Source organism: Rhinopithecus bieti, unplaced genomic scaffold (genome assembly GCF_001698545.2).
Source record: "Rhinopithecus bieti isolate Rb0 unplaced genomic scaffold, ASM169854v2 scaffold_18354, whole genome shotgun sequence".
NCBI lineage: Eukaryota > Metazoa > Chordata > Mammalia > Primates > Cercopithecidae > Rhinopithecus > Rhinopithecus bieti.
The window spans coordinates 2,288,187-2,303,759 of NW_016809835.1; the positions used below are offsets into that span (position 1 = coordinate 2,288,187).

General features: G+C 40.3%; 1 protein-coding gene across 1 annotated transcript in view; it reads left to right on the forward strand.

Annotated features, from left to right (window-relative positions):
* Window positions 1–15,573, forward strand: part of MAP1B (microtubule associated protein 1B) — a 109,965-nt gene that overhangs the window by 2,708 nt on the left and 91,684 nt on the right. The window contains 1 exon segment of the mRNA XM_017890596.1: window positions 6,474–6,575. Coding sequence (XP_017746085.1) covers window positions 6,474–6,575 — 102 coding nt within the window.

Consider the following 15,573-nt stretch of genomic DNA (forward strand, 5'->3'; position numbering starts at 1 on the left):
ACTTTAAAGCACTTGATTTTCCCTTTCAGCTTAAAAAAAAAAAAGAAAAAAGAAAAGAAAAAAAATGTGAGCAGAAAGTCATTTTTTATTCCAAAAAATTCAAGAACAAGAGATATTTCAATAGTGAAATGTCTTATTTGAGCATCTCAATAACCCTTTATTTTCAGACTGTAGGCCTTTGGTCTAATCTGTTCTAATTTAGTTTATTTCCACAATTTTCTCCTTGAAAAATTTTACACTTACTGATTTTGGGTGTGGCTATTGTGGGAATCAATGACTGGATTTTTTTCTTTAAAAAATTATTTGTAAATGGCATTTCTGGGAAATAGGAATATATTAGGAGGTGCTTTTCTATCTACAAAATCTTCATAACCATTCGATGTAGTGGTGCTAGGAGAAGGATCATCAACCCCGTTTTAGAGCTGGGGGCCCATAGAGGCGAGAAAGGTAAGAGAACCGGCTCAAGGTCACAGCACTCATAAGTGACAGAAGTACCAGTGCTGCAGCGTCACTGTTTTCTGACCCTGTCATGATGTTAGTGCAGGGTCGGCTAACATCGTATGATGGGAGGAAGGTTTCAGAACAACAGTTTTCAGGGCTTGCCTTTGTATGGCCATCCACTTGTGGGCAGCGCCCCGTGCTGGGAGATGGTTCCGCAATCACCTTCGGGCTGTAATTATCGTCCTGCTTTGTTACTCAGCTGATCATCCTTTCAGTGCCCTATTCCTCAGAGGGTTTATTCAAGCTGCATGTATTTACGGAGAAAACAGACGCATCCACCTACTGCCATAAAGTAGGACTCCCTGCCTTTACCCGTTTTTACACTACTAGCACTTAGTAACGAAATTCAGATTTGTCTTTTTGACATTAATTTTTTTAAAAATTCGATTGAAGCATTATATAGAGAGGAAAGGGCGCAAATCAAAGATGAGCAGCTCAACGAATTTTCACAAAACCGATACGCCTGGGTTACCCAGATCAAGAAACAGACATTACTGGAACCCCAGAAGCCCCCTTGTGTTCCCTTTGCAGTCATCATCATGGCTTCCTGATTTTTAATTCCCTAATTTGGTCAGGTTTTTGCATGGAACTCCGAAATGACTGTATTGATCCCATTAAGAATCAACCAAGTGAGTGAGCAGAGCCATTTCTAGCAGTGTAAAGAGATGGCTCCCCTGCGTCCTGGGGTCTTGGCTGCAGCTCAAGATGCAGGCCCTTGCAGTGCTAAGTGAAAATCCTGCTCCCATAGCTTTTCAGACAGTCTGAGATGACTTAGCAACAGAGCAGGCTGGTCCTGTTTTCCTGTACACGACAAGCTGCTGCTTCAGCCGCCAGGTCTCAGCTGGGCCTCCTCCAGAGGCCACTGCTGTTTTTGCTTGGTGCCTTTGGGCCGTGTTGTGTGAAGCAAGATGGAGCTACTCCAGGGGAGCCAGCTCTGATGATTGTGTGTTGCAGGCTGGGAAAGCACTTCTTCATCTGTTACTCTTTCTTCCTATTTCCTCTCCTGCCTTAACTAAGACTCTGGGTTTGGAGACCCTGTGACTTGGATTCTTGCCATCTGATTACTGAGGGCTCTCTGGGAAGCCTAGAAAATAATCTCTAAATCTGTAAAGACATGGTGGTAATGCAATAAATCAACAGGCCTGGAACGTCCCAGTGTGGATGCTTCGTAAATGCTTCTTGAATCCAGGGAAGAGAGATGGTCCCTCTTGTTTTCTCAACTATATTCGGAAAGCATAATGAAGGCTTTGGACTTGTCTCCTCGAGAGTTTGGAACAATAGTGTTTCCTGCGACTAGGCTAGCTTCATTTATTTAGTTATGCAGGACTTTATTCCAAATCGTTTTCGCTACCACCAACTACTACTCTTTGGCACCTCCTTTTTCTCCTCCCTAATTAGCCCCCAGCATGGATTTAGCTAGTGGTTCTCATTTTCAGCAAAGTCCTGCTTCTTGGTTTTATTTTAATACATAGAGTACATACATCCATGCCTTGCAAACTGAATTGTAGAACCTTGTGAAAGTTTTCATTGTTTCATTTTTTTTTTTTTAAGAAACTAAAACATATAAGGAATACTACGTGTCTGTTTAATGTTTTCAATTACCATTAGATTGTAACTTTTCCTTTAGTTAACATTGGGAATCAGCAAGATTTGTTCCAGAAAAGATAGATGAATGTAACATCTACTGCTCTGCATTTTTAGATAAAAGTTTAGCTGATTACATTGTAACATTCTGATGTCATTTAATTGAATGTATTCAGTCTAAGATGGTAAGAGAATTTAAAACCCAGGAAAGATTTGGGTTTTAGTTTTCCTTTTCTTTTAGCAGGGGAAATAAGAAACCAATACCATATGTGGTGAGAATTAAATGTTAGAGAGTCTTAAATTTACTATATTTGCCTTTATACTTTTCAAATTCAAAGACAGATGGATTTCTGCTTGTACTGCTTAATTGGTATTATCTATGACGGGCTCTGTGATCCATGCTGAAAAACAAGCTAGTCCCCAAATTTAAGGTCATTAAATTATTCACCTTTTCTAAGGGCTTACTTTAAAAAATAAGTTCTAACTTTTTAGACAAGCAAATAATTATAAGTCCCTTCTCATTTGCTTCTATTGTAAGATGTTATCTTGGACCTAAATTATTTATTATCAATGCTTTGAAACTATGAGCTCTGTATGTAAGATATATCTTCATTACATACATATGTTATGAACATCAAGTTGCTGGCTTTAAAAAAAGAAAAAAGAGCAAATTAAAGACGAGTTCAAGGGAAAAAAATAAGAATTTTTTTCCTCTAAGAAATAAAGCATTCCTAAATGTAGCATTTCCTTTAGTTTATTTATGTAGTTTATGATTTCAATCTGATTTCAGACCACTTTTAGCATAGTTTTACAAATGTCATCTTATGATTATAGGTTAATCATTTAGGTACTTGGAAAAAATATCCAAAAGCCTGTTTTTCAGAGGGAGCAACTAAAGCCCATGAAGGAAACTCAACTTGCCAAGGGCCCAAATAACTGTCAGATAGAACCCACGTGCCATCAACACGCAATGCATAGTCATTTCATTTTGCTTTCCTCAATCCACTGTCACCTTTAGAAATATGAATTTTAGCCTTTAAATGGGAAGTGCTTTTTAAAATTGTTGGTTTCATTAAACAATCCTGCAAAATGCTTACATGATTGGTAAACTTGGAGCAATCTAGCCTAGATACACCAAGAGTACCTGACTGTTACTCATTTTTTACCCTGACTTGTTCTGTGATGACTCCTCCCTGGCTCCCTGCCCCATAACCTATTCTTTTCTCCTTTTCTCATCTGTGTATATCATGTGCATGTTAGCCTCCCTTGTGTGCACTGCTACCACCTGGGGTCAGAGAACTGAGAAGGAAAGATCTTTTGTTGCTCCCTGGTCCCAAGGAGCTCACTTTCAGGGCTAGGCAATAGCCACAGAGCAGGCCCAGATTGTTCTCAGAGATGACGGATGCCTTTTGGCTCCAGACATTGAAAGAATGGAGTTCACTGCCTCCACCTGCCTGGAGTTATTCTGTCCCCACCTGGGTAAGCCCAGAAGGGGTACAGTCTTAGAATGCTGGAGAAACAAAGCCTCTGGGAAGAGCTTGACTTGGGGCATATTGGGGTGAAATCAGAAAGAGGGCTTCCCTCCTCTCCAACAGAGGCCAGGATGACCTGCTTCTGAAAGCCTCTTCAGAACCTCTTCACCAATGCCCTAGGATGCCCTCCAGCCAGATTCAGAGAGGGGAGAAAATGGGAAGGGCCAAAGAGATATTTTTCTGTCCTATGAACTTTAGAGGGCTTGCTGCTGGCTCCTTGTTAGGCACAAAGGGGAGCTACCTAAATCTACTAAATGCAATATGAACCTTCGCTGACAACTACTGTTTGCCTTTACCGATATTATCCAGCAGGAGATACAAAGTAATTACAAATTATTTCTAAAATTGGTATGGAAAGTGGCCTGATTCCAAAATTTTCCTTTCCAACTAAAATAGCTGGCAAATCCATCGTAACCTTTATTTTATAAGTGGTAGTAGTGGTTGTGCATTGCTAAGGAACAATTTGGGTGGAAATTGCTCTCTTGAAAAAAGAACCCTACATTTTTAGTTTCATTGGGAGTGTAAAATGAGAAATATTTTATCAGCCATTTACTAGTATAATTTAAAATTACTAAGTGGATTTATCATTTAGTACTTTTTCTATTGCTAAATTACAAATATATCAAAAATAAAATATGTATGAAAATATAAAGCAAACATTTAATTGTGTGTGTCATGACAAGTTAACCCAAGCCAAGGGAAAATGGCAAGTAACAATGTAAGAGCAAGTCTGCAGATAACCTTGGATGAAGTCCTTCAAATAATGTACCAATTTAGATATTACTTAGAACAAAGACAAAAAAATTGTATGAATGTAATTTAAATGCATATGTCTCATTATTAACTTATTGACTCAGCTTGACAGGGTAGAATACAAAGTGGAGCTCAGACCTGGAACACAGAGAATTCAGTCAACAATACCAATTAAGCAGCTCAGACAGGAACTCGATTTTTTTTTACACTAGATTAGTATATAGTGTATATGTTGAAGTAAAATATTCTAATGAATTCAGCCCTCTCAACCTGTCAGGCTCTCTGTGAAACAAAAAGAACCCATTTATCATTTCTGCACTAAAAAGATCTGTGAAATCTCAACATGCCTTTCTTGTTAAAATTTAAATACTCCATTAGCCCAAATGCAAACTGAGGCTATTAATGTTTCCAGGGAGAGCCATAAAATTCTCCCTTATAATTTAACCTCTCCTTAAGCATGTTAACTCTTCCACACCTGAATTCTTCCCATTGATCATATGAGAAATTTCTGCCTTTATTTAGTGGACACACATCTATTTGAAAATATTCCTCATGGTTGAAAGGGCCTGTGGTGTGTCATCTAAAGATATTTTAGATGTGCAGTGAACTGAGTTTCCAGAATCTTTTTTTTTTGTAATGTATATGTATAATCCACCTTGATTCTTTACAAGATAGGAAGACTGAATACAACATAACCTAGGGTAAATACAAATATGCCTTAAGGATCCAGTATGTATTTAAGTAGCACACTGCTATTTATTCCCCCAAGTCTGTATACATGACTAATGTCCAACAAAAATGATTAAATGACTGGGTGTTAATTTAGAGATAGTTCACCTGTTGTGTTATACCTAGAGGTTCAAGCCCTTACCTTTAGGAGGTATGCAATAAATGTTTGTTGTTCTAGAGATTTGTTCCTGACAATTGAGAATGCTCTGTACAAAGGTACAATGATGGATACCACACACTGGCTCCACCATGAGTAATCTGTTAGGAGAAATCTAATATATAATATGTAAACATGTAACACACACACACACACACACACACACACACACACACAAACCAGAGTTCTGGGGTTACCCAACTTTCCCTGGCTTACTCTCCAGACCTCCCTTCTATGATGCTCTCTGGGTTTCCCTCTGGGCCATCCCCTTTGGGATGGCAGGAGAGAGGAGGACAGCAAGAGGAGGAAGGAAGAGGCTAGAGAGTAGGGCATGAGCACAGGAAGCTGCCCTCATCCCACCTCTTGCCCTCCTGTTCCTCTCACCCCGGATATTCCTTTCATCCTAGGGAAAGGAAGTCTGAACTTTTGTAGAAACAGCTGATTCATGCCCCCAACTTCATAAATGTTTTATAAAGTATAAAAGTTGCCATTTTCTTTGCCTCTGGATAAGAAAATTGAATACAAAGAACAATTGTGAATAAAAGAGCTGCCTGCCAAGCTACTCAGGTAACAGAAAAATGCCTGGAAGGACAAACAGGCCAAGTCTTGAAGATTGAGTGGATCCACCCTGTTTATCAAAGATCACACAAATCTTGGATTAATATCCAGGGCTTGATAAACCAAAATCAAAAACGGGATGGGTAAAGGAAAGAAATTATATGTGTATACTACCATTACATCATTTTAGAAGCAAAGGCCCGTGCTTGAATGGCAGCCCCCATATATTTTCTTTGCCTTCATTCTACATTTTCTTGCCAACTACAAGTGGAGATAGTCTGTCTACAAGCTAGAGTTAGTCTGTTGGCCTCTTAGCCTCTTAAGAACTAACCTTCTTCCTGCCCTTTCTAGCCCCTCCCTGGAGTACAGCCTGTCATTTTCCTAATAACTGTTTTCTTTGACTCTTCCAGAAGAGGTGCATTTACATTTTATGAAGGGCAGAAGTTCAGTCCACACTGCTAATTATCCCTCCCTTGTGGCCTGGTGGAGAGACCTCCCTGGCCCTCCCATTTTGTGGGCATCCACTGCTAAGCCACCGAGCTCTTCAGAAAAGGAGTTCCCACATCCTCCCTGAAAGCCTGAGAAATGTTACAGTGATGTTGTCCAAACCACTCTGAAATGACTAACTGGAAGTCTCTCAACTCTCTTTCCCTCCCTAGGAATCCGATCATGGGACACAAACCTGATTGAATGCAACTTGGACCAAGAACTCAAACTTTTTGTATCTCGACACTCTGCAAGATTCTCTCCTGAAGTCCCAGGTGAGGCTTCCGCTCAGTGTTGGTCAGCCTAGAATTCCAAAGGACAAGGAGCAAGCTGGAAAGCTTTGTCTGGGGCAGCAAAAAGACTCTCTTATTGCTAAAAGGATACTTTGTATTTGTTATTATCAACTGGGTTAGCCAGCAGCCACAGTCAAGGAAGTCTCTCTAGGTTATCGCTGTGTGGCTATTTTGTGGATTCTTAATGAGTTTTTAAGTTCTAGGGTTGTGTGTGTGTGTATGTATGTATAAAATACATATACATACACACATACAATATATATTTTATATATATATTCAAATTTTGAATTGATATCCAGGGCTTGAGAAAGAGAGAGAAGAGACAGTGAGAGATAGTAGAGTGTGTGTGTGTATGTGTGTATCTCAACTGTACTCTGAGCTCAAGGGACTACAAACTATTTAATGTTAAATGTTACTCTTACTCAAATGAAATTATGAATACAAATTGAATGCTCCTAGGATCCCAGAACCGTCTTCCTGCAAAAGAAAAAGGAAACGTATACTGCATTTCAAAATGAAATATACATCATCATTTCATAATTGCATTATCACCTGCCATTGCATTACCACTTATCTTTCTTAGTGTGGGTAAAAGAATCTCATATTACAAACTGCTGTTAAAATAGCCTTTTTTTCAGAGATGAAAAAGAATACCAAAGAATAATTAAAGGTAAGGATGCAAAAATTTGTCATATGTGAAGATGTTCCCACTAAGCAGCCACCTCCCTGGGGCTATGCTCTGACCCATGCCTCTGGCGCTGGCGATGTATTCATGCTGACCCAGCTCGTCTTCTTCTTGTGAGCAATAACCTATATTTCTCCCATTTGGTCACATTTGGGAATTATGAGACAGAGTTTCTGGCCCATAAAGACTTCAAACCTGGAATATATTTCTCCAGACCTTTGCCATTGACCCATCAGAAATACTGTATTGCATCTTACTTCTTGATCATCACTTGAATTTTACGTAAGAGAAAGCTATTTTCTGTCCATATGCTTTTGTTATATGACTCCTAATTTTATTGGCATTGATATAACATCAGGAATGAGGTTCAACCTATTTTGACTGGTTAGATAATATTCCATTAGTCTTGTATACATTGATATTTGAAACCACTTTTATAGAGTATCAGTGCCTTCATGAATCACGTTTGGCTGCAGTAATATGCCCACAGGACTGTCTCAGTTCTTCCTTTTGAGTGTAATATTAGAATAATATCCCATACATTTCAGTTATTAAAATGCATTGTAGCTTTCAAGTATGGAATTGAGTAAATGTGCTAAGAAAAGCTTAGCAAGAAATGGTTTATTAAAAGTTAAACTTGCTGGAAAGCCACATGAAAATCAGTTTTAAGTAACTTTGCTTTGAGAAAAAAGGAGTCCAGAAACTGTCAGACAGCATATGATTTGCTGAAGGAAAGGTACAGTATAAGGTTGTTTCTCTTGTTGTCATTTTATTGTATTTTCATCTTGAAATATCTCCATATCTTTTAAAACCATCTCACAAAAAAATAGGGGAAGTGCTGTTTTCCAACAAGTATGATTATTTCAAAATGTAAAAACTACAAGCTTTTATTTTTTCTCTGTCGATTGTTCTGGCTTTCTTATAAGGATTGTTTGTAAGACTACTTTTTTTTTTTTTGGTGTACAAGTCATGTGGTTCTCATTGTGTTCATTCATGTTTGGATTGACTTTATAGAGTGACAACTGCGTATTGCAAAATGAAAGGCTGCAAGCATTGCTGAAGAATTAACCATTTCTATACCCAAGACCTAGCATTGCTCTTGTTGAGTAGGAAGAACAAGTTCCCCCAAACTGTTCTCCTCTCCTTTCTCTTGCTATCACCTTCAGTAAGGATTGGCTACCTACCGAGTTTTATAGTGTTATGCTAGATGCTGTGTTTGGAGATTGACCTTTGGAAACACAGCATCTTTACCATTCTTGCCAACGCTGGAAAGGACTAATATTATGACTTTCCCTCTCAAGCCTATGAGTACACTGCACAGGCCAAAGCTCCCCTCTGGGAATTAAGCATCTAGAATAGAGGCATTTTAGTAATGCTGCTGTGTGGGGAGCATAAAGATTTCCAACCAAGACTGTAAGGTGATAAAAACACATGTCAGATTCACTTTCAGATAAGTGTGTTTTAAAGAGAAGAGATGTTAGAGGATAAGAAGACATGGAGATCACAGGATAATCACTGGATTGGGCCCAGCAAAGCCTTTAGCTTTTCCTGAACAAACTGGAAAGGTTTTATGGGAAAATTTGAAGTCTGTTTTTAAGTAGGTCCAAGTCTAGTGGTCTCTTCCTCTCTCACTTGAAATAATGTGAAAGCTAACTCATGTACTTCAGTTCTCCTGAAATGGAATTAGTGGAACCTTTTCCTTTAGAGTTTCAATAATCTGTCATTGTTTTTTGAGACAGGGTCTCACTATGTTGCCCAGGCTGCTCTCAAACTCCTGGGCTCAAATGACCCTCCCACCTCAGCCTCCCAAGTAGCTGGGATTATAGGTGCATGCCACCACACCTGCCTAATTTCAAGAATCTTAAATTAACTTAAAGAGCAAGATGAAGGATGAATCCCCTAAAAAAAATAGAGCCAGTTTTCAGCCAGATAAAACATTGTTAAATAGCGCCTATAATATACCAGGCATTACAGGGTGCTTGGTGAGCAAGGACACTGTGAAGAACAAAACAAATACAGTCATTACCTTTATTACACTTATAGTCTTGTGAGAGGAGAAGGCATTTAACAATCGTATACAGACCAACATAAAATCTAGCCCCCTGCATCAAATCCAGGCTTCTAACAGATTTTGAGGGGATTTGGGTTTAAAGAAACACAGAGACGGGATCTCACTATGTTGCCCAGGCTGGTCTTAAACTCCTCAGCTCTATCAGTCCACCTGCCTTAGCCTCCCAAAGTGCTAGGATTATAGGCATGAGTCACAATGCTGAGCCATGGTTTTGTTTTGTTTCAAGGCCAGCAGAGTTATAGTAAAATATTTATTGCCTTCTATGACATAAGTAAATTAAGGCTCAGGTCACCCATATATCTGTCTTACATTCCTGTTGGTTATGATAGCTTTTGTTGTTTTTTAATAGTTAGAGATCACTTGTAAAGACTGAAGATAGCCTCAAATTGCAGCTAACAGATTGTGCAAATGGCACAAGATTGATTCCTTTGTACTAGTTTACCCCTTATACTAGTTTTTAAATATGGTTTTGAGATTTGATTTGACTATTTCTTCAGGATCGTAAGTCTCACTCAAGACCACTCTGAAAGACTTAGTCATCTTGAATAATATCCTTTGAGCAGGAATCTGGAATATGAGTGCTTTCTCTACACAAGGTGGGTGGTAGGTGCTTTAGTTACCAAGAATGTTAGTCCTGTGATCTTTAAGCCCTGTCCAACTCTGGCATACTGTAATTCTTGGAGTGGTCAGTCATCTGGGTTCATCTTACTATTACTTTGCCTTACTATTGTAGCATTGCCTTGCCTAAAGATCACTCAACAAACATTTGCTGTGTGCCCAGGGCAGGTCTCTGCTGATTTGCCTTGATGTAAAGCCATTCCTGGCCACATCTAAGCTGGCTCAAGTGAGAACAGTCATCTTGAAAGAAAAGGTTAGGTGTTCTTTTATGAACACTCTCTAATCTTACACTCAAAGGAAAGTTCAGTAGTTGAGTCTTTTCAAAATAGAGCATGTTGTTTTGAAACAGTCTTAGCTATGTCATCGCCCAGGCTGGAGTGCGGTGGCGCAGTCTGGATTCACTGCAACCTCAATCTGCTGTGCTCAAGTGATCCCCCCACCTCAGCCTCCCGAGTAGCTGGGACCATAGGTGTGCACCATCACAGCCAGTTAATTTTTTGTATGTTTTGTAGAGATTGGATTTCCCCATGTTGCCCAGGCTGGTCTCAAACTCCTGAGCTCAAGCGATGTGTCTGCCTTGGCCTCCCAAACTGCTGGGATTATAGGTGTGAGCCACTGTGCCAGGCCAGAACAACGGTCTTATATTTCTTTATATTTATGATTTTAAATACTATCATAACATTTTGATTTACCTATTATATCATATGTTTTTTGTACCCTAATCATGTTGGATGAGCATCATCTTGGACCACAGAAGGAAAGCTAGACTTACCATGCTGTACAGGGTTTATTTCCTTTTCCATTGCCATTTGCTTCTTTCCCAAATTTGACTTTAGGACTGTCTATGTATAGTAGTAAAGAAGGATATCTCCCAGGGGTTGTAAGAAGTGCCCCATAATTACCTGTGGTAGACAGACACCATTTCAAAACAAGCAAACAAATAAAAGCTATTCTCAGGACAAGTGACATCAGACTGAAAATCAGTTTCAATTTTTATTTTTTCCCATCATTTTGCCACTTTTATCTACCTATTGAAATAATTAAAACATTTTGATCATCTGACTCCTCACCAGCAGCAGCCTAGCATAATGATGAAGAGTGCAGATTCTGGAGTCAAACTACCTTATTTGATCGTAACCCCGTGGTTTATTTGCTGTGTCATCTTGGACAAGTTACCTAAAACAAGGATGAAAACTTCCGCCTCAGAGTTTTTTTTTTTCTTTCTTTTCTTTTTTTAGATCGAGTCTCGCTGTGTCACCCAGGCTGGAGTGCAGTGGCACAATCTGGGCTCACTGCAAGCTCCATCTCCCGGGTTCACGCCATTTTCCTCCCTCAGCCTCCCTAGTAGCTGGGACTACAGGCGCCTGCCACCACGCCTGGCTAATTTTGTTTTTGTATTTTTAATAGAGACAGGGTTTCACTGTGTTAGCCAGGATGTTCTCGATCTCCTGACCTCGTGATCTGCCCGCCTCGGCCTCCCAAAGTGTTGGGTTTACAGGCGTGAGCCACTGTGCCCGGCCCCACCTCATAGTTTTGATGCAGATCAAATGAATTAAAGTGTGTAAAGCTCTTAAGACAGGGCTTGTCACATGGAAACAAATGTGAACAAGTGCTGTCTCCCTTGTGGAGAATCTATTTGACTTGTATATTTGGCGATTGTTATTATCTGTGGGAAATGCTGGGTATTGATATTTGGCTGGTTTCCTTTTTGTAGGAATTTTAAATTGGTATTCAAGACGTTTCTCAGAGAAATGATTGCTTTCAGCATTCTCAGGAGGCACAGAGCTGCTGCTGATGTGTAAAGGGTGGCAACATTCTATGACTGAGCTTCTAAGGTCCTTTGGGCTTGAGAGCAAAAAGCCAGCAATGCTTTAAAGTGCTGGCTGGTAAAGCAGAGCCTGAGAGGGGAGTTGGAGAGCATTTGCAAAACGGTCCTGTGGGTACCCACGCAAGGGCTGTCAGGGAACATGTGCACAGTCTGAGGGCTGGCCTGCTTTCTTGCTATGATAACCCATCCATGGTCACTCCCTCCACGCCGTTCTACGCTCGCTTTTCTCTTCTGCTCCCACCAATCAACAGGTGACTACAGACGTTGTCAGGTTTAAGAAACAGATTTCTTGTGGTTTATTTTCTTAGCGGAATACACAGTAAGACCTTGATATATTTACATTTTGTCACTAGTTTTATAACATCTAGATCACATTCACAAAAATCATCATCAAATGTGATGGATGGTGTATATGGCAGTTTTGTTTTAAGAACCGATGCCTTTTTCCTAGAAGATAAACAAACCACAGTTGAGCATCTTTAGATTTGTGCTGAGTGATTGCTAAAAATACCTTGCCTGGAGATTGGTTTTTGATGGAGAATTAGAATCAGCCCTTTGAATTTCAGTCATGCGAATCTTCTCCCTTTGACATTAATGAGGCACGGGTTACAACTAATATTTACCAGTTGAGTGATAAGAAAATGAGAAAATACTCTTATAAAAGGTCTAAGAATATTTTAAGTCATCTTTCTCTGTCTAGACTTGTGTGTTTAGTCTGTCGTGTGTAGAATTATAGCTTAATTGTATGTGCCTAGAATACATCAACTGCTGTATGACAGGGAGTAATGAATGTGTTTTCAGCCCTGCTCCAACCTTTAAACAATAAGGCACACAAATATATGTTCCAGTGGCATTCAAGGGGCTGACTCACCCTCAGGGAACCTGCAATTTCAGAGGGAAAGCCGATTCTTTATCCTCATGTTTTCTGTGTTGTTTGCGCACACCCACAGGTCTAGGTACATGTCCCCATGCCCATGAGGCTCTGCTCATCTTTCCTCATTGCACATCATACTAGGTTATAGGAGGAATCATGGTGTGTTTGAAGAAAATGACAAATAGCATTATTTTCGTTAAGGTAACCAGATCTCTATTTAATATTCCTTGAGGTGATTGCTGCCTGCCTGGGAAGGAGACTCCCATTTTAATGCAAATCCCTAGCGTTTCTCCCACTTGCCCCATGCCCTGAGCCCTCCTGGCCCAGTTACAGGGGACAGAGTGATCGGCAGCTCCTCATGCTATCCGCTCTCACCCCAGTGTTCCCATTGAGACTTTGCCACCTGAGCAGCAGACTGTCCAGTCACCCCCACCTGCATCCTTTCGTAGCAGTGAAAGACCTTCCGAGGAGATTAGGATTTTATAGTGTACGCAGCATAAGGCATAATTCCTGTGAGCTTTACATCTTGGTCAACTTTCAAATTTCAGGATTCTTTATATCCAGATCCTCACATACACAGTGACTTTTTTCCCTCGGTGCAGGTGTGGCCAGCAGAAAGGAATAAAATGGCGTTTCACTGCCGTGTTCAGGCTTCCTCATTCCTCAGGGTAGTTAATAATGGCTCATTCAGACCACCGTAGAAATACCTATTGAGCTCACTTTTTTTTTTAAGAGTGGAAAGGATGTTTTACTCTGCTGACTGTAATGGCTCTCACGCAGTTCCTAATGGGTACTGTGAAACCACTCAGCATAGACAGGCATAGGCAGGAAGGTAGCAGAAAATTGGCTGCCTGGGCCCAGGAGCCATTTTAGGAGATGTCAATAACCCCTCCATTAAACCCAACTAAGTGCGTTCCACGACAGCTGCTAACCAAGGACAGCACCTCATGCTGAGTGTCACTGCTTTTGTCTTCATCTCTAGAGACCAAAGAGAGCTCATGATTTTTGTTAGTAGAGTTTTTTTAAAAAAGGTTTTTTTTTTTAAGTATGCAACAACAGCAAACCATCAAGCAAGCACAGTCCCTTTGCTTCTTCTGCCTGCTTTTTGGTCTTCTGGGGCAGTTTGTTTAGCACCTATGGTAGCGTACTAGAAATAATGGTAGAAGATGAAGAATAAAGCATAAACTAATAGATCACTTTAAAAGTGCCAAGTAATGTTTTTGAGTGCTTATTAACAAGAAAGCAACTGTAAGGGAATATTTGGAAGAATGAAGTATTTCCCACTGTTTATAATATTTTGTTGGGAAAATAAGTCATTCACAGCTTTAAAATTCACTGTGTTGTTCAACAAAGAAAGAGAGTTTCTTTTATTTTTTTTCATCTCTTTTGTTTTGACACAGGGTCTCCCTCTGTCATCCAGGCTGGAGTGCAGGGGTGCAATTATAGCTCACTGCAGCCTCTGCCTCCTGGGACGAAGCTACCCTCTTGTCTCAGCCTCTGAAATAGCTGAGACTACAAGCCTTCCACTATGCCCAGCTAATTTTTTGATTATTTTGTACAGAAGGAGTCTCGCTCTTTGCCCAGTCTGGTCTTGAACTCCTGGTCTCAAGTAATCCTCCTGCCCCCGCTTCCCAAAGTGTTGAGATTACAGGTGTGAGTCACCCTGCCCAGCATGAGAGTTCTCTTAATTTGCAAACTGTGTATATATGTCAGAGAAAGAGAGAGAGAAAGAGAGAGAGTGTGTGTGTGTGTCTAATTCCTAAAGAAGAAAGGGGTGAGAATGGAGAGTATAATAAGCATCGCATTTTGATTGTTCAACCATGGGTTTAGTCACAATGACAAAGGTTACCCAGGTACCAGCACCCCACTCCCAGCTGCAGCCCAGGACTAATTAAATGCTACCTAGGCAACGATCAAATATCCCCAAACATCATACTCCAGGGCTTACCCCTTTTGTTTTCTCGGCTGTGATCTAAGGGTAATTTCTATTGCATGTGAAGTCAGATTTCCTTGGTTTGAGAGAAATGTGAGAAAGTAAGAGGTACTCTGGGGAAGTGCACTTAGTGCGCTGCAGGGACTGGAGAAATTAACATAAATACAAGACAATAATAATGTTATTTTAGTAAACTCTTCTAGGTTAAAGGATTGCCTATAGTCAGGACTGGTGAAATGGATGCTTATAGAAACTGCAACAAGAGTGTCTACCTATGATTTAAAAATAAAAGTATGTAATTAGGAATGAACATTGAAAAGCTAGGGTAGTGTTTATTGAATGTGGCTCCTCTCTGCAGTTGTACTGCACCTCATTTGAAACACTCAAGCTGAGGCTGCCTCTCAAAATTACTGCCTTGCATTCCTGAGGAGTTAAGACGAAATATGAACATCCTGAGGACTGCCTTTGTTGTCATAGAGGAAAGTCCTCTACACATGCACTTTACCATTAATCTGGCCGTTTGTTTCTCAGTAAAACAGGTTTTCAGTAGGAACTGTGAGTATACAAGCCACTGTTGAGCATTGTGGCTCAAATTCAGATTTCTTGTTAGCATCTCACACGGATAGTGCGAGGAAAGAACAGCTATTCCCCTGAGGGAGCAACACGTTTTTAGTGCACCCGGCCCCAGGAACACTGCTCTACATACATGTGGCTTTTTGGATCCTGAAGTATCCATCAGTGGGAATGTCACATTTGGAAAAGTTATCCTTATTGCAATAAAATTAAAGATCAAATAAGTTCTGGAACCCAGGTGAACAATGCTTTCTTAGTGCAGAGCCATTTTGAGCAGTTGTCTCTTGTGCCTTTTAAAAACCTCTCAGGCCGGGCGCGGTGGCTCAAGCCTGTAATCCCAGCACTTTGGGAGGCCGAGACGGGCGGATCACGAGGTCAGGAGTTCGAGACCATCCTGG